Source organism: Plutella xylostella, chromosome 21 (genome assembly GCF_932276165.1).
Source record: "Plutella xylostella chromosome 21, ilPluXylo3.1, whole genome shotgun sequence".
In the NCBI taxonomy this organism is placed as follows: domain Eukaryota; kingdom Metazoa; phylum Arthropoda; class Insecta; order Lepidoptera; family Plutellidae; genus Plutella; species Plutella xylostella.
The window spans coordinates 2,404,444-2,429,751 of record NC_064001.1 but is presented as its reverse complement, the minus strand read 5'-3'; the positions used below and the strand labels follow the sequence as shown (position 1 = coordinate 2,429,751).

Genomic DNA, 25,308 nt, shown 5'->3' with positions numbered 1-25,308 from the left:
TTTTGTCGACGTCTTTTGTTATGCTATGGGGTGTACTATAAAAACATATTTTATTTATAAATGGAACTCTCGTAAACACACACGCACAGGTTCACAAAGCGTGCATCCCCGACCCCCGAGCCCACGTTGGGCGCCAGTCCCAGCCCCGCATGCTACACGCTCTTTGTGATCTAATCTAAGGTAATGCTATTGTATGTCTGTCTATTGATTTAGCTTGTAGGTGGTGAAGCGAGCGCCTTATCCTTACATGCTTCGCTTATAGTATGTAGGTCACATTTATCACTAAAATACCGAACCAACTCACCTCCAGTACTCTCACACTCGTACACACAAACGCACAGGTTCACGAACCGCGCGTCCCCTATTCCCGAGCCCACGTTAGGCGTCACTCCCGAGTTAGGCGTCAATCCAGGCCCCGCGTTGGGCGCCACTCCCCGTGGTCTAGTGAAGGAGCGACCGCACTTGTATGCGCAGGCTATGCGGCCGCTGTACGCCGCGCTTATGTGGAGCGGCTGGCCTGTAAGCAGGAAACGAAGATATCATCACAATAACAACATAATATGTATATGGGGAAAAATTCAGAACCGTGATGTCGATTCTGTGTTTTGCATTTAGTAGGTAGATATTTGTTCTCAGACCCGCCAGCCAAGCGTGGAGATTATAGCAAGAACCCTCCAGTCTTGGAGGAGGCTAATGGCCAGCAGAATCTGCAGTTGAATATTTGTAACCCCAGTGTGTAGTTTATCGCTCGGATGTTATAATTATGTGTATATAGACTAGATGGACAATAGAGTAAAGAGAAAATGAAGTTGGTTTCAACATTCAGACATGACTAACTTTTTTCTCAAGACATAAATTTAAGGTTAGGTTTAAATCATAGGCTAAGTTCAGTTTGATAATTGTACCTACTCAAATTAGTTAAGGGATCTAATGGCATTTTTCTTTCACCCAGTCGAAGGTTGGCTGGAAGAAATTGCTTTTTGGCAATAAGCCCGCCTTTGTATACGTTTGTGTTTTTTGATTTGTAACTGTTCTCTTTTATGTTTTTATTTGTATGTGTACAATAAAGTGTATAAATAAATAAATGAAATTAGTAAGTTTATTTACCTGGAATGTCGATAGCAGACTCTTGGTCCTTGTTCATCATCTCCCACTCTTTCCATCCGTATTCATATTCTCCATCTTCCTTCTTTGTCACACTGCACTTCCAAAATCTGTAAGAAAAATACAACTATTAGATAACTGTATTTCTTGTCTTGCATTTTAATGATTACAATGCACTTATACAGAGTGTTGCAAAAAGGGTAAAGCCGAAGCCTACGTGTACTGAATGTTATGTCTAAGCCCGGAAATGAACCGTTTACCCTTTTTGCAACACCCTGTATGTATATGGCGGGGTAGATGGACGCGGAGCTCAGGTGATGACATCCACTGCATCATGTATACCTGAGGGTGCTGTCGCTGCAGGCGGTGGCCAGGATGTAGGGCGCGAGGCAGGCGGGGTAGATGGACGCGGAGCTCAGGTGATGACATCCACTGCATCATGTATACCTGAGGGTGCTGTCGCTGCAGGCGGTGGCCAGGATGTAGGGCGCGAGGCAGGCGGGGTAGATGGACGCGGAGCTCAGGTGATGACATCCACTGCATCATGTATACCTGAGGGTGCTGTCGCTGCAGGCGGTGGCCAGGATGTAGGGCGCGAGGCAGGCGGGGTAGATGGACGCGGAGCTCAGGTGATGACATCCACTGCATCATGTATACCTGAGGGTGCTGTCGCTGCAGGCGGTGGCCAGGATGTAGGGCGCGAGGCAGGCGGGGTAGATGGACGCGGAGCTCAGGTGATGACATCCACTGCATCATGTATACCTGAGGGTGCTGTCGCTGCAGGCGGTGGCCAGGATGTAGGGCGCGAGGCAGGCGGGGTAGATGGACGCGGAGCTCAGGTGGCCGGCCGCGGGGGTAGCATGGATCACGTCCACTCCGTCGGGCAGGTTCAGTGGGCATTCGCACACCTGTGAAAGGAGAGAGGTTTTAAATTGGAGAAAAAACCACAACTTCCACTGGGAATCTTGATGTTTTTTTTTATTTCGCCCTTTAATGTCTATAGTTGCTAGCGCTACAATTCGCTCTACGCATCTAAAACACTCAGTGGCCATTCAAAAACCGACCTTCTTCGTAGAGATAGATAGGCTTACGGAAAATGGAGCGGCTTTAGTCACCCGTATAATAGTATTCAACCACCCACCTTCTTCGTAGAGATAGACAGGTGCGTATCGGCGGTCCCAGCATGGTGTCCCGGCGGCGGCGCGTCCATGGACACGGAGTTCTTGCGAGACTCGCCCTCGTCCTCTTGTATGAGCGCGCTGTCTGGCACGTACATCATGCTGCTACCTTAGTACCTGTACTAGCTGTTACCTACAGGCTATCTATCTATCTAAAAAATACCTATATAAAAAATCTATGGAAATCCGTTCAGTCTTTCTGTTAAAGAGTCTTCGCTACGCCTAAAATTTCCACTTTCAATTTTCTACTTTCCCGGGTTTCTCGTAGAATATCCGGGATAAAATGGAGTCTATGTATTAATCCACGGAGTCAGATACCTGTATACTAAATTTCATCAAAATCCGTTCAGTACTTTTTGCATGAAAGAGTAACAAACACAAGTAGCTATTAGAGTGATAGCGTAACACATATTTGGTAGCGCGTAGCGCTAGACCGCGTCGCGTCTCTATAGACGGATACCGTCGTTCAACGCAGTAACGCTGTCATTCATATACTAACCTTCTTCGTAGAGATAGACAGGTGCGTATCGGCGGTCCCAGCATGGTGTCCCGGCGGCGGCGCGTCCATGGACACGGAGTTCTTGCGCGACTCGCCCTCGTCCTCTTGTATGAGCGCGCTGTCTGGCACGTACATCATGCTGCTTGTGAGGTCGTCTGTGGATGGGGAATGTAGGGTTAGTTGTTGGATTTTAATCCTTATTGTAGAAACAGGTGGTTGGGTCGTCTGTGGAAGGAGGGATCAAGCTGCGTTCGCAGTTACTAGACGCGCTTAACGCCACAAAATGCGTAGATTGAGAGCAAAACTATCAAAATGATATTGGGAATACAATACAGCTTCTAAAAATTAAATTAAATTAAAATTAAATCTCTAGGGTAGCTACTGCTGGTTATGAAGTCTCTGAAAGGGGATTGTAGCATAAGTTATTTCAAATTCATCTTTTAGTTACTAAAACTCTTAGGTCGTCTATGGAAGAGGGTCAAGATCAGTTGTTGGAAATTCACCCTTACGTATGTCACCTATATGTGATGGTTCTAGGGGTGACTCATAGATTTTTAAATGTTAACAATATTTGATTGGTGTTCTGCTGATGACAACAACTGACCAGTATGCGGATGTTCGTGCTCGTGCACAGTGAGCCGCCACATGTGCACCGTGGAGCCGTGGTCGGTCCGCTCCAACGGCACTATGTAGAAGGACTCTATTCTATTATATACTCAGAGGGGCGAAGTTGTTGAACGCGGCTCTCATGAGTGGAACCTTACAAGGTATAACAAGCCTACTGGGTGTTGCAATAGCTGAGACAGGCGCTCTGTTGGTCCTAGAAGCTTGTCCATCTACTTGAGAGAGGCCTATATCTATATAGTATACTGTATAGTACATTATACTGAAAAGTGTGCGGACTGCGTGACTCATTGATTTTTAAATGTAATATTTTATTGATTAGTGTCTAGTTATTGATGACAACTAACCAGTGTGCGGATGTTCATGCTCGTGCACAGTGAGCCGCCACATGTGCACCGTGGAGCCGTGGTCCGTGCGCTCCAGCGCCACTATGTAGAAGGGCTCTCGGAGCGCGCGCGCGGCCGGCAGCCCGCTCGCGATGGTGGCCGCGTCTTCGGACGTGTCGGGTTCTGGGTCTGTTGTTCGTTCGCCTGTGGGTGAGGAAAATGTGTTGTTATTACGTGTGGGCATTAATTAGTAAGTGAAATAGAGGTTACAATTTATTGTGGAATCCCACGGGATAGCTTTTAACGAATAGATAGTGACTATGTTTGATTCCCAGCCGGAACAATGGCTCTGTTTACCTCAACTCTTTCTATGTGCGTGTTCTTTTGTTTCTTAATAGAATAAAGATTTCTGCGCATGTTACATTTAAGTCCGAATTATAAGTGAGGATTCGTAGCGCGTCCTTGCCACCATTGGCCAATAGCAACGCGCGATTTAGACACATTTCAACCGCACCCCCAAAAAATATCTTCTATTCATTTACATACCATCTCCTAGTATACTCACAGGTAATAAGTTTTTCCTGGAACACATCAGCTCCTAAATTTCGTTCCTAAATTTATATTATTTATCAAAGAACGTCGAGTTCCACGTCATGGACATTGTGTCGTGTCGCCACCAGAGCCCCCAGCACACTGACCAGTAACGAGCTGCTCCTGGAACACGTGCAGCAGCTGCGTGTTGTGCCAGTCGTGCGTGGCGTCGGCGATGGCGTGCAGCTGTATGACGGCGCCGGGCCGCGCGGTCGACTGCTGCGACACGATCTTGATGCGCTCGTGCAGTGGGACGCCGTCGCCGCCGCCCGGGAGGGTTGAGTCCGACGACATCGACATTGTGTCGTGTTGCTGTTGGGATGAAGGGTGGAATTAGGTTCGGTGTGCTTAAAAATTACTATTGGCAACAATGCTTGTGTAAAACGAATTGCACGAATTTTAGGTACTTAGATTTATTAATGCTTTTACATGAGTATTTTTATGTCAAATAGGTCGTTCATACAAAAACATTTCTGAAGATTTTGGCAAAATTTTAGGTGTAATAACTATAGGGTACTATATCGATCATTTTAAGGTGTAATTGTAAACAAACTACATAGAAAGCTGCACATCATTTTCTGTCCTAACTGTACACATAAATTTTATGCCTATTTAGTTTTTGTACACAAGTAAAACACATATAAACACCCACTACAAATAAGGAACTCATTACAGACACTAAAACTAAAAGCCGATTTTTAGGGTTCCGTAGCCGTCGTCGTCGTCATGTCCGTCTGTCCGTCTGTCCGTCTGTCACAGCCGATTTACTCGGAAACTATAAGTACTACAGTGATGAAATTTGATGGGAATATGTGTTGTATGAACCGCTACAAAAATATGACACTAAATAGTAAAAAAAAGAATTGGGGGTGGGGCCCCCCATACATGTAACTGAGGGATGAAATTTTTTTTTTCGATGTACATACCCGTGTGGGGTATCAATGGAAAGGTCTTTTAAAATGATATAAAGTTTTCTAAAAAACATTTTTCTTAAAGTGAACGGTTTTTGAGATATCAGCTCTCAAAGTCGTAAAAAGTATGTCCCCCCCCCTCTATTTTTATAACTACGGGGTATAAAATTCTAAAAAAAATAGAGGTGATGCATGCTAATTAACTCTTTCAACGATTTTTGGTTTGATCAAAGTATCTCTTATAGTTTTTGAGATAGGTTGATTTAACTGTAATGTTTATTATATTTGCTGCTACGGAACCCTTTGTGCGCGAGCCCGACTCGCACTTGGCCGGTTTTTTAATCCTGTATTTGAATTTATTTAGTATGTAGGCTTGACACGTGACTTGCTTGTTTGACTACGGATCAAAAAACCGGCTCTAAGGGTTCCACCTCATTCACAAGCAGGGACACACTACAACGACACACTACCATTACATTGTTATGGCGTCGCTGCGACGTGGCTATCTCAGGCAATAGCGTGCGAGCGTCGATGACCGCTTGAAACACTCGCTGTCTTTTTCCTTCATTACTCATTGTAATAGTTATATCTAGTCTCACGTGACACACTATACAGAGAGTAGCAAAAAGGGTGTGCTATAGGGAGTCCTTCTAAACAACTTTTGGTCTATTTCTAAAACTCGTTGAACAAAAGTTGTTTCGAATGACTCCCTCATTCAGTCACACACATTCACAGTTTCGGCTTAGTACACCACTTTTGCAACATCCCGTAACATTTACACAAAGAACAAGGGACACACTACAACGACACACTACCATTACATTGTTATGGCGTCGCTCCGACGTAGCTATCTCAGCCAATAGCGTGCGAGCGTCGATGACCGCTTGGAACACTCGCAGGCTCTCCCCTTCATTACTCATTCTACTAGTGATTTAGGTATACTTTCACACGTGTTGCAAAACGGGGTACACTAAGCCGAAAGTAAGTGACACAGGGAATCCTTCCACAACTTTTGTTATATATGTGTTTTTCCATGTTGTGTATTCTTGAAGGCGAATAAACTATTTCATTCTTTCTTTCTTTCTTTCTATTTCCAAAACTCCCAGAAGAAACTACTCTACACAAAGAACAAGGGACACACTACAACGACACACTACCATTACATTGTTATGGCGTCGCTCCGACGTGGCTATCTCGGCCAATAGCGTGCGAGCGTCGATGACCGCTTGGAACACTCGCAGGCTCTCCCCGTCATTCCTCATTCTACTAGTGCTCTCTCTTTTACACTCACATGACACACTGTACAGGGTGATTCAAAAAGGGTACACTAAGCCGAAAGGAGGTGATACAGGAAATAATTCTACACCTTTTGTTCTATTTCTAAAACTCATAGAACAGTTGTTTAGTATATCTCCCTGAGTCACGCTTTCGACTTAGCACACCACTTTTGCAACATACATGGTAGAACATCTACACTAAAAACAAGGGACACACTACAACGACACACTACCATTACATTGTTATGGCGTCGCTCCGACGTGGCTATCTCAGCCAATAGCGTGCGAGCGTCGATGACGGCCTGGAACACTCGCAGGCTCTCCCCGTCGCTGGCCACGAAGCACGCTGATGGCGAGTTGGATAAGTTGCCGAGGGTTGTGCTGGGGGAAATAAATTGTTAATAAATCGTATAATGGTAATGATGCCGGTTTATTGTCAGAATGGAACTGCTGCATAATCGCTGGGCCAATCTGTCATAGGTACGGTGGCCGGCGCCTTAAAATATACAGGCGGAGTTTTTAAAATAGCGATCCCTGATTATGAAGGGACCAGCTACATCTGTTATAAATCCGGGGACGTGTTGTGTGTGATGTGTATAGATGTGGTGTTTATGTGGATGTGCTTGAGCAGCATGTGAGCTTGATATCGCTATTTTAAAAACTCCGCCTGTATACTTTTAGGCGCAGGCCACCGTACTTGTTTTAAAACTTTGAGTAGCCGTTGAAAATAAACTATCACATCAACATGTTATACGGCGGCTGTTATAGCTTCCGCAGATAAAGAAGCAATATAAAAATGGTGGATGGACTCATACCTATGGGTATCTCTGTTACAGAAGCCATTATCATTTTGTTGCCTGGGATAATAAAGTACAAAAGCACTAGGACATCAAACTCACCTAGGAAGTAGCGTAGGCAGCCAAGCAACATTACTGAACGCAGACAGATGCGGCGAGTTAACCCTCGCCAGTTCAGAAACTCCTCCAGATTTTCCCAGCGGTCCACACACTTTACGCACATTATACTAAAGTACCAGGGTACTAGACTCACCTAGGAAGTAGCGTAGGCAGCCAAGCGACGTTACTAAACGCAGACAGATGCGGCGAGTTGACTCTTGCCAGTTTAGAAACTCCACCAGACTTACCGAATGGGCCCCATACATTATACTAAAGTACCAGGGTACTAGACTCACCTAGGAAGTAGCGTAGGCAGCCAAGCAACGTTACTGAACGCAGACAGATGCGGCGAGTTGACTCTTGCCAGTTCAGAAACGCCACCAGATTTCCCCAGCGGGCCCACACACTCGACGCGCCACATGATGAGTTCTGAACACAGCCCGCCCGCCGCCGCCGTGTCTACTGCCGTTTTGTTGTGCTCTCTATCGCTATCTGTAATGGAAATAATGTGTTAATAACTAATATAACATAAAATATGAAGAGACTCAGTTAATTTGGTATGTTAGGTTTTAGTTAAGTACCCCCTTCTTCTAAGATGTTGACGTCGTCAAACAAACAAAGCCGCTAAATAATGCGTTCTAGAATTTGGTAACCTACACCGTATCATCGCTAGCGGCTTTCAAAACACAGCATATAAATTGAATTACTAATTAATAACGAATTAAATTGAATTACGAATTATCGGCAGATACAAGATTTAGTCCAGCAGTCGTGTAGATCCTGTAACAGCTACATAATGGAAGATATTTCTTATTTATTTACCTGAAATATTGTGATGACTGGTAGTGAGTAGCAGGGGTAATACTGGATGGCATGTGATGTCGTTTACTCTAAACCTATGGCCGGATGCTCTGGACGCGTGGCCTATTGATAGCACCTGCAATAGAAACGTTTAATTTTTACACTTTTATGATAACAAGGTAAGCTAGACTTCTAAAAACGTAATTATGTCAATGATGCGATGGACGAAGCGCTTAATTTATTTTCTGGATTTCATTTATATAATGAATGTATTTAAGCATACAGACTATGGACGCCATTTGAGTGTTTTCATTTTACGCACTCTCTTGACGCATTCTATACATGCCTAATCAGCCCCACTCTCTATCTCGGCTTGTTGCTTTCAACGTACAGCAACCAACCGAGGCATACCATGTTGCATGGTCATGAAACATTCATCTGGTGTTCAATTTACCTGTGAGAACTTGCTCTTGTCATCAAACGTGAGCTGCCACAGGTTGAGGGTTCCGTTGGTGTGGTTGGTCACCATGGAGATGACGGGAGCCGAGTCCAGTACATCGCCCTCTTGAGCTTCCGCTTCTTCTGCAGCCAGGCTCTGCTTGCGCTGCGGGGTGGGCTGCTCTTCTGTTGGACCTGAGGGGTAGTAATAATAATATTTTATAGTGTTTGGTATACCTATAGGCTAAAATGTTGTCTGGAAGATATCGTTTTGAGCGATAAGCCGCTATTTATAAAAATATATTTTATTTACGCTCAAATTCATGGACCGTATTGTAAACTTACGTCAATGTTAAGACGTTGAACACACGATTTTTTACTTTTTGCGTGAGTCAAAAAGTTGAAATTCGTATATCACTCAATCAATTTTAAACCTATTTTAAAGTATGTGTGTTTTTTGTGCACACAGTTCTTATGGAGCTATCGCCTGCTATACTGCTTATATTCGTTGTCGGCAAAAGTTGTTCAGAATGAGTACGTAAATCAACCCCTTGCACCTTACTAGATTGCTTACGCAACACCCTGTAGTTTACAAGATTATAGGGCAGGTGTTTATGTGTACTGTTTTCGCACGCTCGCTAGCGGAGTCGCCACTGTTTACGGCTGGGTAGGCGGACCTGTAGCAAGTGATACCTGTATGTGTACCGTTCTCAGTAGGCTCCGTCTGTTGGTCGTCACTGTGGGGCTGCGGCCACTCGGCCTCTCTCTCCTCCTGCACGCTCGCTAGCGGAGTCGCCACTGTCTCCGGCTGGGTAGGCGGACCTGTAACAATTTGAGAGTATTTATTAATAAGTATCTTCTAACAACAGAGTTACTCAAACTTAAGGAAAAGTAATTTTTCCAGAGCGGCCGCGATATAGCGTGGACAGTGACAGTGGTAACGGAGTACGTTTACTTTTACTGTAACGTCTGAGCAATGTACAATAACTCACCAGAAATGGGCTTGGTCCTACGTCGCACGTACAAAGGCTGCGACGCTGCGTGGTACAACGCTGCTGGGGTGCACATAGTAGTAGCGTCTCCCAGCGGGAAGACTTACAGGACGCCCTGTGCGTCGGTAACTACAACTCTCATCACGACCCATCACGTCCCCACTGCTGGGGCACGGGTCTCCTTCCAATGAAGGAAGGGTTTGAAGCCTGGTCCACCACCGCTAGCCCAGTAGTGGGGTATGTGGACCCCAACACAAGCAAGCTTGTGCTGAGAGAGTTGTCGGGCAACCCGACTTCAACTCTAACTGTAAGTAATAAGATGCAATATCTCACCAGACACGGGCTTGGTCCGTCGCCTCACATACAAAGGCTGCGAGGCGGCGTGGTACAAGGCTGCTGGGGTGCACATAGTGGTGGCGTCGCCTAGCGGGAAGGCGCACGGGATGCGCGCAGAGAATGACACTTGCGCCTGCCGAATCGCGCCCGCTTGCAGCTCGTCGAGCCATTCGCATACCCTGTTGGGGAGTGGTGTGTTGTTATTGGGGAAGAAAAGGTTAAAAAAAGCGTACAGTATAATTTGTAAATAGTTCAAAGTTTACGATAGTGTTATCTACATAAATGCCGTAATTTTCATCGTTTTTGTTAACTACGAGGACGAAGCACATTCAACTTGGTATATAAATCTTATACAGGGTGTTGCAAAAATGTATACTAAGCCGAAACCAGCATGTGCAGCATGTTATATCTAAGCCCGAAACTGAAATCGGAATTTCATAATTCGTGAAAAAAAAGGTTTAATTTTCCATAAAAAATTAGTTGGTCACATGACTTTTTACTATGGAGAATGTTTTTTTTCTCGAATTATGGACATGGTGGTTTTGGCTTAGTTAAAAAATGAAAAATAATGGGTTAATATTTTAGCATAGAAGGGTTGAATGGAAGCCTAAATTCGTCCAGTCATTATTTACAATTTTATAAATAGAATCAGATGATCCAAAAATGTATAGACATTCTACCAAAGCACAATACGGAGATCACAGTATCTGTCTGTCTTGAGTGATTAACAACCTTTACCATTCTGATAAGCGTAGTAAGAAAAATACGTTACCATATAAGAAAGCTGCCATCTAGAGGGTGTATAGAGAACAACAAGTCCGGGCTCTGATGCCAGTCCCTCAGTAAGCCCTCGATCTTAGCGTCCAGGGAATCAGGCAGATGCGTGCACGTGACGTCAGTGGCTATCGAGTTGATTGACGTGGTGTTCGATAGACTCGGGTGGCTTTGGTTGCCGCTGCCTGGGGAATTGATGGAAAGTTAAATTGGTGTTAGAAGGAGGATTGAGTAGTATGCTGTGGAAGATTGCGTGAGTCTGTATGAGTGTGTTTGTAATACTCGCAATAAGTAGGTATATAAAAGTTGTTGGAGTCGGTTGAATTTCATGTTTTTGTGTAAGGAGATAGAATATTTATGCATTTGTTTCCAAACCGAATAGGTTATTGTATGGCTTTACTTTCTGCAATCTTATTTAAGATACATACAAACAGAATCTCATTTAGTTAATAAAGTAGGAAAATACGTACGTACCACTTAGATCCTTGTTTTCGTACTAAATTACATATTTTTAAGCAACATCAGTTAGACTATAATGTATGTAAATATGCAGCGTATGCGTATGCTGTATGTAAATGTTGTACATAATATTATGTATGGCTACGTGTAATGTAATACCTGGTTGGTGTTCATCGCTATTACTGTTGTCTTTGTCTTCAGATTGCATCTTCACCATGTGATGGCTCGGCCTCCGTTCTAATACGCAGCATGGAATAAGCAGGTAAGCGATTGCTACTTATGTTATGATTGCTTTGTTGGTTATATTTGTTTTAAGCATCTGTTTACTTGTACTTTTCTAGTCTACTTATGAAAAGTAACGCATTGTTAATCTTTTACTTTACTTTACGAAACGAAATAAAACATCATTTATTTATTTTATATAACAAAAACTTATTACTCGCTATAGGTTTTTATGAACTTCGAAAATACTTAAATACATATTTTAATCATGAATATAATATTATGACCAGTACAAAGCATAGAACTTGTACAAAATTACAGAATACTTTATAACAACTCATGTATAAATTTTATTGCTCAACTGAAATGTATGCACTCACTCTGTTCGTGTTCCGCACCCTCGTGCGCCGCGTTGTTCTCCGACCCCGAGCCGGCCTCCTCGTTCTCTTCTTTATCTAGAATCTGAGAACAAATTTTATTCTCTCAAAATCTCATTGAGCTCTACTAGGGAGTAGATAAAATAGTGCGCTTACTTTTGACAAATTTTATGGCAGACCGATGCGATTGCTTACTAAGCGCGTGTAGATAATTACTTTCTATGTCTTAAATAGCATAGACACAGAACAATAAACCCTGGCTTCGGATCGCGTATTCAATAAGAGCTTTCGTCACTTGACTCAAGAAGCAGTCATTATAAATCAATAGTGGGTTTCCCTGTTGTGTTTCCAGTGCAATACGAACCTTATAGCTACAACATTAGCGTACCTTTTTGGTCAAGTCGTGCAGTATAGCCTCGGCCTGGCTGGTGAAGTGCATTTCCTTGTTGTGTAGCCAGTGCAGTATGAACCGGCCGCCGCCAGAGAGAGACGGCACTAGCGGTATATCCGTCTCTGCGTTTATCGACGCCGCTAAGTGGAAGTGGAGACCTGGGGAAGAGATAATACATATTAGAAATATTAGAATAGAAGGCTTCAAAGCTTGAAGGTCTTCTACCAGTTTTTCTTGTTTGTGATGAGATCATAGCTTTTATTACATATTTCTGCATAGTCCATGTCATTTGTATTCGGGGCCGTTATAGAGGTAGATAAATGTAGCTACCAAATCACGTCGGGGTCACCAGGTTGCCAGGAAAGAAGTGCGTTATTGACGTTGATAAACTCGCAGCGCGATGCACCAATCCCAGCGCCAAATTAATGGTTAATCGCGATAAATACACATTTAATTACGCAGATAACGGACCCGTGCAGCGTCGCCTAAAGCTACATATACAGTACCGCCAGTGTGCGAGGTGCCGTGGCAGGGGTTGTGGAAGTCGTGCGCGCTGTACGTGGACGGCAGCGTCGGCAGCGGCGCGCCCGGCTGCCGCGACGACGCCGCCGTGCGCCGGATGTGGACACTGTCCTGTGTCCCCGCCCGTTATACACGCAGATAAATGGAGGTAGCGAATCACGTCGGGGTCACCAGTTTGCTTTACTCTTTTGAATCTGGTAATACTTTAGTGGTAGTTTGCTAATTTTATAAACCAAAGATGCACAAACATGACATCTTGGGTACATCAATGATCACACTTATCATATACACGAAATAATGTAGTGGCTAAACGATACTATATCGCTATTCGCGATAAATACGGCGCTGTAATTAATAGAACGCCATTTACACGAGTTTATTGGCGTCGATAACGGACCCGTTTCACAGGGCTTGTGGCTAGATATCGGGATTCGCTATAAATACGGCGCTGTGAGTGGTAGAATGCGCAGTAAACGACTTTATCAGTCTAAAGCTACATATACAGTACCGCCAGTGTGCGAGGTCCCGTGGCAGATCAAAGATCACACTTATATTAGACACCAAAGAATGCGGTGGCTTCAATAAAGGTTACTATAGCACGATTCGCAAGTTTATCAGCGTCAATAACAGACCCGTGCCGCGTTGTCTAAAGCTACATATACAGTACCGCCAGTGTGCGAGGTGCCGTGGCAGGGGTTGTGGAAGTCGTGCGCGCTGTACGTGGACGGCAGCGTCGGCAGCGGCGCGCCCGGCTGCCGCGACGACGCCGCCGTGCGCCGGATGTGGACACTGTCCTGTGTCCCCGCCCGTTATACACGCAGATAAATGGAGGTAGCGAATCACGTCGGGGTCACCAGTTTGCTTTACTCTCTTGAGTTTGGTAGTACTTTAGCGGTTGTGGTGCTTATTTTACATACCAAAGAAAGATGCACATGATAAGTATCTTATAAACGAAGAATACTAAACGATACTATATTCCGATTCGCAATAAATACAGCGCTGTGCGGTGAACGCGCATTAAACGAGTTAATCAGCGTCGATAACGGACCCGTTTTCTCATCAATGATCACACTTGTCATGAATGTAGTAACTAAACGATACTATATCGCGATTCGCTATAAATACGGCGCTGTGATTGGTAGAATGCGCAGTAAACGACTTTATCAGCGTCTAAAGCTACATAGACAGTACCGCCAGTGTGCGAGGTGCCGTGGCAGGGGTTGTGGAAGTCATCTTGGGATCATCAATAATCACACTTACCTTAGACACCAAAGAATGCGGTGGCTTTAATAACAGTTACTATAGCTCGATTCGCTAGTTTATCAGCGTCTATAACGGACCCATGCCGCGTTGTCTAAAGCTACATATACAGTACCGCCAGTGTGCGAGGTGCCGTGGCAGGGGTTGTGGAAGTCGTGCGCGCTGTACGTGGACGGCAGCGTCGGCAGCGGCGCGCCCGGCTGCCGCGATGACGCCGCCGTGCGCCGGATGTGGAAACATGTTCTGGGGAAAGGAATTATGGTTTGAGTTAAATATACAAACATAGAAACAGTTTTACAAACATTAAAAATGAAAATAAATAGCAAAATCGGCGGCCCTATTACTAAAAGTAATCTCTTCCAGACAACCAAATTGATAGGACATAGAAATGAAAATGGATATTAAAAGGTTTAATGGGAGTTTGACGCGGTATTTCAGAGACGATTAAGGAATTTTACAGAGCTTAACATCGGTTTTAGTGATAAAGCTCTTATTGGTTACCTACTTACCAGTTGTGGAAACTTGAAAATGTGGAGAGCCATCCATATAATGCAACCACAATTTTAAGAATGGAACAAAAGGGAATTTCGGGATATAGGACTTCATTCATGTACTTCACTTGTGCCACTGCATGAAGCGGTATTTGTGGTGATGCGTGTAACGTCACTACATAAAGTTACAGGGGGATCGAAATGATGCCCAAGTGTGTCAAGGTGTGGTGGTTAGTGACCCTGACTGCTATGCCGAAGGTCCCTATTATCATTATAATTACTTCATGTGCTTCAGGCGCTGCATGAAGCGGTGCTTGTGGCGGTGCGTGGCGCGCTGGCGGCGCGGCGGCGACCGCGCGTGTGACGTCACGCAGCCGAAGCCCCACTCGTCCTCGGGCAGCAGCGTCTCGCACCACACGCGGCAGATGTTGTCCACGCAGGATGTTACGAGTACGTTGCCGACGCTGCCTCTGTGGGTGAAATGACGGATTAGTAAAAATAATTTAGATAACTTATTGTTCATTCAGGGAAAAAAAAGACAAAAGAGTGGAGTGACAGAGAGCTTGGTCCAGAGGGAAAAGGGGAACCAGCTCAGTATGTGCTGTAGGCAATAAGGCCACAGCACGTAGTAGGGAGATATTGGTTAGTTTAGTATCGTGTGGCACTTAAGGTTTACGTTTCTTGCATCATGAGGATTTTATGTCCTTCATTTAGCTTATTCTAATGCGTCTAATTTGACAAGCAGGATCAGTATAATGATGCACTCGATAATAAAGGCTACCTTTTTCATTGGTTTGCGCCACTCAATGCGATCATTTTTAAATTATATTAAACCCACCCCTAAAAGTAGTTTTCAGCCACCATTACCCTTAGTAACTGCAAAAACCAACCATCCTGCTCCCACCATCCCACTATAGACACCAATGTTAACAACACCGGAGTCACAGTAAACTCACTTGGGCATGTACTTGCTGGTCTTCCTCCACGACAGGTGCGTGACGGCGCGCGGGTGGCTCACGTAGATGAACGTGTACGTGAGTTCCGGCGCGTGTTCCATCTGCGCTTGCGTGAGTACTGTAAGGAGATCATTGGTTAGTATAGTTGATGTTCAATCGTATCATTCCTAATCAAGAAGGGCTAGCACGGGGCGCAATTAAGACGTGACAAAAGTTTTGCATCGCTCTCACTCACATCGCGCAGCCTCAAGAGGGAGCGCGACGGAGAACTTTTGTAACGTCTTATTTGCGCTCCGTGCTAGCCCTTCAGGGTTACATTAATTTATAACGTTTTGAAGGTGCTCTGAGCGTGCTATGGAAAGAGCTATGTGCTCGGTTGCTGTGGAGGATCACATCAAAAATGAAGAAGAAGTTCATCAGAAAACTAAGGTTGTTTGGATGAGGAAGGCCGAAGACTGAATGTTTTCGCACACTTTTGGAGGCCCATTCAGCAGAGGAAGAGCCATTAGGTATTGACACCGCGCTGTTTTAGGATGTTTTGCAATCGTTTAGTATTTCAGAGGCGTATAAATTCTAACGTATTATTGTAATATGCTATTCTATGCCTATAATATAGCAGAACTAAACTTATATTTTGTACCTCATATCTAAACATCTTGATAACAGTAAGTATTTAAAAACCGGAAGTGTAAAAGTGTGATGTTTGTTCTCAGCAGCTCTTTACACAAATAAAGAAATACGAAGTGTTCTCGTGACTCATATCTGTACACCATAAATGAGATTATCGTTAAACAAACACCCTCTATAGTGTTGTAAAAAGCATGAATAATTTAGATATCCTCGTATGTGCTTTGTTTACATCTGCCTTATTCTTGCCTCGTGTTATAGAACATAAAAATAATTCCCCAGTCATTTACTATATCCATTATATCACTAGATTAACGAAGTTTCTACTATCCTCAAGCATCCTTGTATTTTGTTGTTTGTATTTTAAGATACGTTGCAATTTTTTATATGATAGATCATTAGGATAATATGGCCATCAGGGTTCTTGGATGCACATAATGTAAATTGCTTTTGTAGAGTTCTACAAACGATGGTGCATTAAACATCTCTGCGCATCAAACTACGCGTGCCCTTAAATCTGCACGCGGGGGGAGCTCATGACCGCTACCGGCACAAAAAAATAACATAGTAAGAAGGTAGGTAGATAGACATGATGTAGCTCACCCTTGTTCTGGTACCAGATCTTGACGAGGCGGTCGTGGGCGCCGCACGTGGCGAACAGCACCCCGTCCGGGGAGAACGCCAGCAGGTGCGTCGGCGTCGCCGTGTGGCACTGCCACACGCACAGCCAGCTCTGTTGGAGATCATAATCGACATTGTAGCAAATCTATTGCAGCTCAATAAAGAACACGATGGAATTATGGTATATGCTGAAGAGTTCACAGGACTCTATCATCTATCTATCTTCCTCATGGAAGATCAACCTATCATATGCCACACGCACAGCCAGCTCTGTTGGAGATCATAATCGACATTGTAGCAAATCCATTGCAGCTCAATAAAGAACATGATGGAATTATGGTATATGCTGAAGAGTTCACAGGACTCTATCATTACATGGAAGATCAACCTATCATAACATTCATCAATTATACAGACGACTGTCGCATCTTAAGTTATAAGTTTTGACATTTATAATTTTATAAGTTGTGATGCTATGGAATCAACTAAATCTGTGGGATATGGTAATCCCTTTTAGGAGAAAGTAACCGAATGTAAAAGCCACTCAATATGTAAATAAATCCAAATTCTACAATATTATATCCAAAGATTAATTTGAATCTTACGTTGTCTGGTAAAAATCTTGTACTTAATTTATCACTAGCCAGAGTGAGTGACTCTTAGCTTTGGTAGATAAGATGTTCAGTCTACAACTCTACATACATAACTAGACTTAGCGAGAATGGCCAATCGATGCTAAGGCCACAGAACTGCATTGAAAATACCCACTATGTTCCTAGGAACAAGTCGCTATTATTTAAATCACCCATAACACAACTACAACCATAGGTACATATCTCTTTAGCATTCTCGATCACGTAATAGCCGCGACATTACATGGCTTTTCATAATTTCAAATTAACCGTGAAGTCATTCGCTCGTATAAATTACTGTTCATGACAATAACCACATACAAGATATTCTGTCTAGTTGGTTTTCGAACCTAGCAAACTGCTATGCTACTAACTAACTTATGCAAGATATCATTTTCTCGTACTTTATGATTCAATATTTCGATATCACTCTTTTGTGTAGGTGATAATTTAGACCTGCAAACATTGCACCCAATGTCATCTTTTTCATGTTCTTAGAAACAAAAAGAAATCTTAAACAATTTCTTTTAGCTCAGTGCATTGAACGCAATACTGCGTACGCACTATAGTTAGCTGCGAAAAATTCATGTCAACAATACTATCTGAAGACATGTTCCATAATTGTAGCCTCTAATTCGTTATCTTATCTCAATTGATGACATTTTATCGCGAGGAGAATCTGCAAGTGAGTTTAGTTCTTTGTGTTTTGTATTTAAAGTTACATTTGCGGTGGTGGGATCTTACCGTCTCATCTTCCTCCTGTTGTTTCGGTTTGTCGTCCTTATCGCTCCCGCCTATTTGGAATGTGACGCCCGAACTCGCTGAAATGTAAACGTTTAGCTTAGTTATGGAAATGTGCGAAATGTAGGTACTTAAATAAACGAAGGATGAGAGAAGATATCTATAGTCTTTGCCTAAAGGCTGACTTAGCATCAATGCCTCCTATATCATATTACATTTTCTAATATTGACACATGAATTAATTATCATTTTGACGGTTTCTTTAGACCTCCAAGAAAACCGTGTTTTTTTTCGTAAGGATGTTTATTGAATTAATGAACTACATTATGCCCTCTAGATTGCAAGGGGAATTTTAAGACATTATCTTATCAACTCTCGTATTGTTTGTATCACGACCATTTACTAGAACACTCATGGTTGTTTATTTGTATCTGGCATATTTTACTTCAACTTTTATTTTTGTTGTTTTACATACAACGAATATCATATGATGAAAAAGAAATAGGTAATAGAACTCACATACGATAGAACATGGTTTATCTTCACTACTAACACAATCTGATGAAAGCTAAAGTGTATCTATTTCCGATTATCTCAGCCATCTCTTAGATTAAACTATGCGCACGGTGGCAAAGATGGTAGAACAATTAAATAGCCATTTCAACATCCAAATACACTCACGTCACGACTCACCAGCAATGACATAGTTCCACTTACATAATTTTTTTAAAACATTTAATTTATAATTTGATCAAAATATTAACTGTTTCAGTTGGTAATATTCTGATGTGCAGTTAAAATGTACTTCAACATTGTAGACGGCGTCGCTATTGTCACAGGAACGTTTACATTGCTCGTGACGTGATTATAATAGTGACCCTTATTTAAATAGCATTAGATTACAACTCACGTTGGCTGTCCTCGTGGTACAGAGACGCTTGATGCCACAGCTGCAGCACTTTCCCGCCAGTCAGCAGCCGTGTGCCCTCGAGGTTCCAGGAGAGGGCTGTGATTGGTCCATCGGCTGTCAACTTGCCCGTTTGCACCCAACGGTATTCTAGGCCCTGCAAAGAGTTAGTTTGTTAGGATTATAGTTGAAAGGACTGCTGGGTGGCAACCAAAGGTGTTGTAGGTCTGCCGCATGGTAGGAAAATTATAATCGCCCTCATTATAAAACGTAGAATATAAGTTTTAGTGCAGATATCTCCTACATCTCGGTAGTCTAAAGCCGTACAACCAGAATTATGTTTACGTTCAACAATAAGACGGAATAAGAGAATTATATGGTTCCGATAGACGCAAGTAACTAATCTTAAAATTATGTCATATATAATTTTGTTTAACTTTCATTTTGTTCCATGCTGTTCACAAGTTAAACAAAACATAAACCTAAATACTGAATATTTAGTTACAATTTAAGAACCTCACGTAGCGTGCCTAAAACTGCATAAGAAGGTAATTAGAGTGCAATTCATACTTCATGTGGTTTCACTGTAAAAATGCAAAATCGTGTAGGTTTTCATTCCGCCCTACTTTCTCACCCCTTCGTGAAAATTGGCAGTGAGCCGGCGCATTAGGTAACTAGGCTACCCACTTGATGACAAAGCTTAAACCTTTCACAGAAACAACAGTAGGCAGTGTGTATTCACATACATGGTATAGCAAGCCAAAATGGAGCCACTGAGGAGTTCATTCTGAACAACTTTTGTTCTATTACAATTGCGAATTTTGTAAAAAAAAATCGCTTCTTAATAAAAACTATATCGGTCTCTCTTTAATAATGGAGACAACTGTTTGCATTTGTTCAGAATACCGAGCTAGCCGCATAAAGAATCTCGATTTATTCAACTTCATTTGGATATAATAGACCATTTTGGCATAGTTTAAAACAGAAATAAAATGGAATCGTCAATGAAGTCTCAATTGTTTTTTTTTTGTCAATAATAACCAAACTATCAGTCAATAATAACACAATCGATTTGTTTCTTATCTAGCATTGTTTACATAACCAACATTGTATCCTATTTTAAAGAAGTCTATTTCTATTCAGAAACTAGGCTATCAAATCCATCCCAGTAACATTAATTAACCAAATGGTCATTGTAGCCCCCATTTAGGTCACCGAATTTGGTACATTGAGATAGATAGGTGAAAGATATCTATAGATATATCGACTGTATCTCACACTAAGCCATCCTTGTGCATGTCTACTAGTTACTTTTTTACCAGTATTCAAAGTATTATAAATGACAAAAACTGGACTCAATTTATGTCTGTTAATTCTTGGTTTATAAACTTTTAGATGGTAATACAGGTAGATAATATCAATCATTGCCTCAATTGCATTAGATTTATTATTATCATTATCTTATCTGCAAACTATCATTAACAATAATATCAGTAAAATCAGTTTAACTAATTGTAATGGTTAAACCTAAGCTGTCAAGGATTTTTCTTGGTGTTTTCACTATCTGCAAAGAAGTGTAGATCTGAGTAGTAGTAGGTATATTTTTAATTAAACTCAATATCGCCAGGATAACATGTCTTGGCAGCAAACAGATAGACCAACAGACAGCAAAATGATCCTATAAGGTTTTATTTTTGGGTTGCTGTTTCCTTTTGAGTATTGATTAGGAACTTCGAGTTTTAATAAGTAGTTTTTGATTGACAGGCCACTCACACACTTCTGAAATCTGATGAAAACATTATCAAATTATCTACCTCTTCTAGATAGTATAGATGTGTAGTAGGAGAGCTTGTAGTACAAACAAGACATGTTTTATTTCTTGTTTAATTTATTTAGATATCCATTATTTCCTAAATTTCATGTTCTTAATAATATTCTAGTTGTTGTAGGAGCCAAAATATTGTTATAAATACAATGTAATATTTTACATATATGGTACAGTACTATACTGATTGCTTTAATAAGATAATCAAGTGTAAGTACTTAGATGTTTAGTTGGATGACAATAAAGCATAAATAAAACTAGTTAAAACCAGCAGTCTGGATTAATTGATACAAATAACAATGATATAATGCACCCATGTTCAATGTCATTTTTTTGTCATTCTCATGATAAAATAAGCATAATATTGTAATCATATTTTGGAATAACTTTTAATCCTCTGATTGTAAAGAGTGCATTGGAATTGTTATTATTATTGTGCTGAATTTAAATGTGGATGATGTACTTGCAGGGGCCAATTAATATCTTTAATTCTATTAGTTCTATGAAAAATATAAATGACATAAGATTTATATTTTTTATAGTGTACAGAATAAATTATTTATTAACAATGCTGTTTTACTTAATAGTTATGTTAATGGTCAGACACACATCCAAAGCCTTCATACCAATACATGGACACTGACAAACAGATCAATAGCTAAAAAAATACTTACATGTGTGGTAGCAGCAGAATGTATCAAAGGAGTTGGTTCAAAAATGCACACTTCAGCTCCATAAGCTGCGGCAATCTTCCCCGTGTCAGTGCTGCAGTCCAGGGAGCCGATGCGGATGTAGCCGTGGATAGCACCGGGGATGATCTGCACTCGCTCAAAGTTGGATGCTAATATCACAATGTTGCATCCCGCTGCATACGCCTGAAAGATGATGGTAAGCATGTGATGAATTGATGACATGATGAAGATACATGATCAGAATGTTTGCTTATAAAGTCAGGTTTAAATATGTATTAATGTATTCAAATGATTAATACACAAAATTAAATAATCATTGAAAGTTGTAACCACTCTAATTAAAAACAACTTAAAAAATATTAGATTAGTGGCTTTGAATTAACTTATTAATATTATTATACTGCTTGTACTCTGATGTGTTGATGTCTTCTAAGTATTACTTGTTATTGTAATACAAATAACCCATAACAAATGCAAATTAGTCTTCAAGGAAATTGGCCTCTAAGGTAGGCCACTATAACTAATGTGTCTGTTCCAATTGAATTCATTGATAGAATAGTTATAGCTAGCTAACCCCTCGTAAGGTGTTACTGAATATTTATCCTAGTCCTGCTATTCCTACTAGACTATTTAAATTACATTTCCTGTCAGCAAGTGCAATGGTACTATTCAATTGCCCCTCTGTCCTTCAAGATCACGGTCACAATGGGAGCTCATAATTTGTGCAGCACTCGTGACCCAACTACTTACAGTGAATGGAATTCCTTCCACAGATCCAACAGCAAAACATTGATCCCCTGAATTACAGGCACCACTTAGCACTTGGTGACAGTTCATGATGAACTAGTTTATCTAATAGTCTTCGCTATAATCCTCCCAGGAAGCAAAAACACACTCTCCTTCGTTTAGGAAGGAAACGCATAGTTTATCAAAAAATAAGCCAATTCTCTAAACATATCAGGAAAATTACTGAATCTATTCAGAGATCACGATTATTTCTCATCGAACGTGAGTGAATAGCGATAGCGAATGACGTCGAATAGAAAGAGACAGTTGATAATGCGTAACATTCAGAACATGGTTAAAAAATTATGTCATACTTTGGTACGGCTAAACTATGTTAAAAGAGTTATATTAGAATATTTCGTTTACTTTGGTATGTTATTGTAAATAATTTCAATCGAAACTAAGTTTCATTTAACACAAAAACAATTTAATTAATGAAGAAAATATGTAGTATTTTTATATGGTCTGATCAAATACTAGTATTTGAACGTTAGCAAAGTATTAAAATAGTGTTGCCATGAAAAAAATTAAAATATATACCTACAATAAATAATTAAATTTGTAAACTAATAAATTCATCTTTTAAATAGGTGAAGCAGGCACATATTTTTTGAGAATATTATTATGATTGTAATTTCAAATCATTTAACTACAGTTTTTGATGACAAATATCATGTATGATCTCTACCTTTTTAGTTATTAATTTTACTTGTCACCCTATAATGACGTTTCGTCCTAATTTGACTATAGAACGTAACATACGAAGGTAACTTTCTAAAAATCTTTTTTCTGTCATTTTGAGATAAATAGTTATTTCGAAAACCTGACATGACTGATAGAAAAAAATAAAGAGCTTCAAAAGTTTGTAATTTAAAATATTTCTTCGTTTCAATAAGATTTTGATAATTTTCACGCACAAAAAACGATTGCCGTCTAAACCTTTGGGTTCCCAACAAATATAGCAAACACAACATTCACAAAAATATTATACCCAGTATGATTTTATTTGTTCATGTTTATATAATCTCTATTTATTTAGAGACTTTTGTCCCTGACTGAGTTACTTACACACTCAGAAACTATTTTAATTTTTCATAGTCCCCGCCTATAAAATGATAGTATTTTCTCTATGGATGGTAAAATAACATAATCGTGTATTTAACGTAGTCAACATTGTAGTAGTCCGCATTGTAGTTTACAAAAATAGTTTAAAGTTTTTACCCGATAGAGTAAGTAGGTACTTGGCAGGTACTACATTACTAACAACTGTCATCTCTGACATTCTGACACTGGATTATTATCAACAATGTTACATGCTATCGTTATTCGTAATCATTCGTTGAGTTGACGGGTGCTGTATTTTGTGTATTGATCAATAATTTAATCAATTTAGGTAATAAATTAATCAAATTGGACCTTATTACGTGCTCCGAATAATTGCACTGTGTCGTTACGTTAAGTTAAAGTGAATTTTTGCTTCTGCATCAACGAGTTGGATTGAAAAAATCAAGGTAAGATACAACCTAGTTTTAGTCAGCATTTCTCTGTGAATAATTTACGGCATTTCTTACTTTCTACTTCATCAGCTGGCCGTGTTTTGAAGCAGGTTTCATGCTTTACTTCGTATTTATTTAATGTCATACATAGGCTAAAAGTTTACTATACAGTGCCTCACATAACAGACTTATGTGAGGCACTGTATGAGCAGTCATAGATTTGCTGATTTTACAACATTATTTGATTGATTATTAGGTTATCGCTTCTCCAGTGCCAAATGCGGCTCAGGTATTTTGTAGCTTAGACTCAGTAATTTGAGAAGACTCAAAGGGCAGATTAGAACAAGCGCAAACTGGATTAAACACAGTGAAAAGTATATTATGTTTGTACATACATAAAGATGGTATGCCACAGGACTTGGTCTAAGAATATATTTTCAATATGAGTTTATTTTGTAATATCTGTACTCAGTTTGTTAATAATAGTCAGTATTATGTCATTAAAAGTAATCTTAACTTTAAGGTCAGATCATATACAGTTAAAATTAATTCTATCACAGCTTTTGCAACATCCAGGCTTGCTGCACCAATTTACGTGGGAGCTGGTCTGGCTGAGCTGATATTAGGGAGATATAATTATGTACAAAAGTTCCACTCGATAAAGCTTCATATAAGAGCTTCACCCCTCCTCAGAATAGAATAGAATAGGATAGAATGAATACCTTTATTAATTAGCCAGACAGAATGCCTGTCTGGTCCATGAGTATGACATGATAACTTTGCATCTGGTGTGCTTCCTGTCCATTATCTGTGGTATTTTATCACATAAATAAAATGTAAATCCTGATAAGTATGTAGTATGGATGGATCGATGTTTGTTACTCTTTCACAGGAAATATATAAACAGATATTTTTTTGAAATATTGATGTCTGTTCTTCATCCATTAGTAATGGTTTTATTTCACTCTCGAAGGCCTAATTGAGTCTAATAACCTCAGCGCTATGAGTATTCCTTGAGTATGATGTAATTCCCATCTGTTATAGGTTGATTGAGTACATTTGTTTAACTGAGATGGCGCCACAGTCACTGCATCAGTTTGCACTACTAAGTACTGAGATCAATGATAGCGATGGTGATAATTTTTTTTGTGATTTTATAAAGTATACTTGCATGCCTAGTGGAAGATGGACCATTTTAGTTCAGCATGTCAACTTAATACATAATTTGTATATGTAGGTACTTAAATAGTGGGTGTTGTATGTGAAAAATGAAATGTGACTTTGTAAACAACCGCATGAAGCCTTAAATGCGGTATTTTTGAGTAGCTAGTCAATTGCGTAACTGAGGGGTTTTATAATGAATCTATCTAAGCAATTTCTTTGTTACTACAAGTCACCTTTTATCAAATTTACAATCCGCATGGCGCGGCGGCGGCGGCGGCTCGGACGATTACAGTCATCTATTGTTTACACAAAATGATAATTCGTACAAAAACATAAGTCCGCCGAAATACGATAACATTAATTACAAACAACATACCAAAGTCATAACGCGA

At 40.8% G+C, this 25,308-nt stretch overlaps 2 protein-coding genes across 7 annotated transcripts in view; one reads left to right on the top strand and one right to left on the bottom strand.

Annotated features, from left to right (window-relative positions):
• The window catches only part of LOC105388052 (dmX-like protein 1), a 73,326-nt gene extending 50,818 nt beyond the window's left edge, over positions 1 to 22,508 (bottom strand). The window contains exons 1-24 of the mRNA XM_048628727.1: positions 22,221 to 22,508; positions 21,453 to 21,653; positions 18,957 to 19,110; positions 18,050 to 18,126; positions 16,656 to 16,785; positions 15,426 to 15,543; positions 14,751 to 14,939; positions 14,094 to 14,221; positions 12,194 to 12,354; positions 11,809 to 11,890; positions 11,366 to 11,443; positions 10,746 to 10,932; positions 9,971 to 10,152; positions 9,339 to 9,467; positions 8,662 to 8,840; positions 8,229 to 8,343; positions 7,703 to 7,898; positions 6,744 to 6,891; positions 4,430 to 4,634; positions 3,753 to 3,935; positions 2,782 to 2,936; positions 1,867 to 2,012; positions 1,108 to 1,214; positions 305 to 517 (exon numbers count right to left, since the gene is read on the bottom strand). Coding sequence (XP_048484684.1) covers positions 305 to 517; positions 1,108 to 1,214; positions 1,867 to 2,012; positions 2,782 to 2,936; positions 3,753 to 3,935; positions 4,430 to 4,634; positions 6,744 to 6,891; positions 7,703 to 7,898; positions 8,229 to 8,343; positions 8,662 to 8,840; positions 9,339 to 9,467; positions 9,971 to 10,152; positions 10,746 to 10,932; positions 11,366 to 11,443; positions 11,809 to 11,890; positions 12,194 to 12,354; positions 14,094 to 14,221; positions 14,751 to 14,939; positions 15,426 to 15,543; positions 16,656 to 16,785; positions 18,050 to 18,126; positions 18,957 to 19,110; positions 21,453 to 21,653; positions 22,221 to 22,307 — 3,550 coding nt within the window. The 5' untranslated portion in view covers positions 22,308 to 22,508. The remainder of the gene's footprint in view (positions 1 to 304; positions 518 to 1,107; positions 1,215 to 1,866; positions 2,013 to 2,781; positions 2,937 to 3,752; positions 3,936 to 4,429; positions 4,635 to 6,743; positions 6,892 to 7,702; positions 7,899 to 8,228; positions 8,344 to 8,661; positions 8,841 to 9,338; positions 9,468 to 9,970; positions 10,153 to 10,745; positions 10,933 to 11,365; positions 11,444 to 11,808; positions 11,891 to 12,193; positions 12,355 to 14,093; positions 14,222 to 14,750; positions 14,940 to 15,425; positions 15,544 to 16,655; positions 16,786 to 18,049; positions 18,127 to 18,956; positions 19,111 to 21,452; positions 21,654 to 22,220) is intronic.
• Positions 22,509 to 23,572: 1,064 nt separating this feature from the next.
• Positions 23,573 to 25,308, top strand: part of LOC105388053 (endophilin-A) — a 52,870-nt gene continuing 51,134 nt past the window's right edge. For all 6 annotated transcript variants that reach the window (XM_038115677.2, XM_038115676.2, XM_038115675.2 and 3 more), the window contains exon 1: positions 23,573 to 23,767. The gene's annotated coding sequence lies outside the window, so the exon portion shown is untranslated. The remainder of the gene's footprint in view (positions 23,768 to 25,308) is intronic.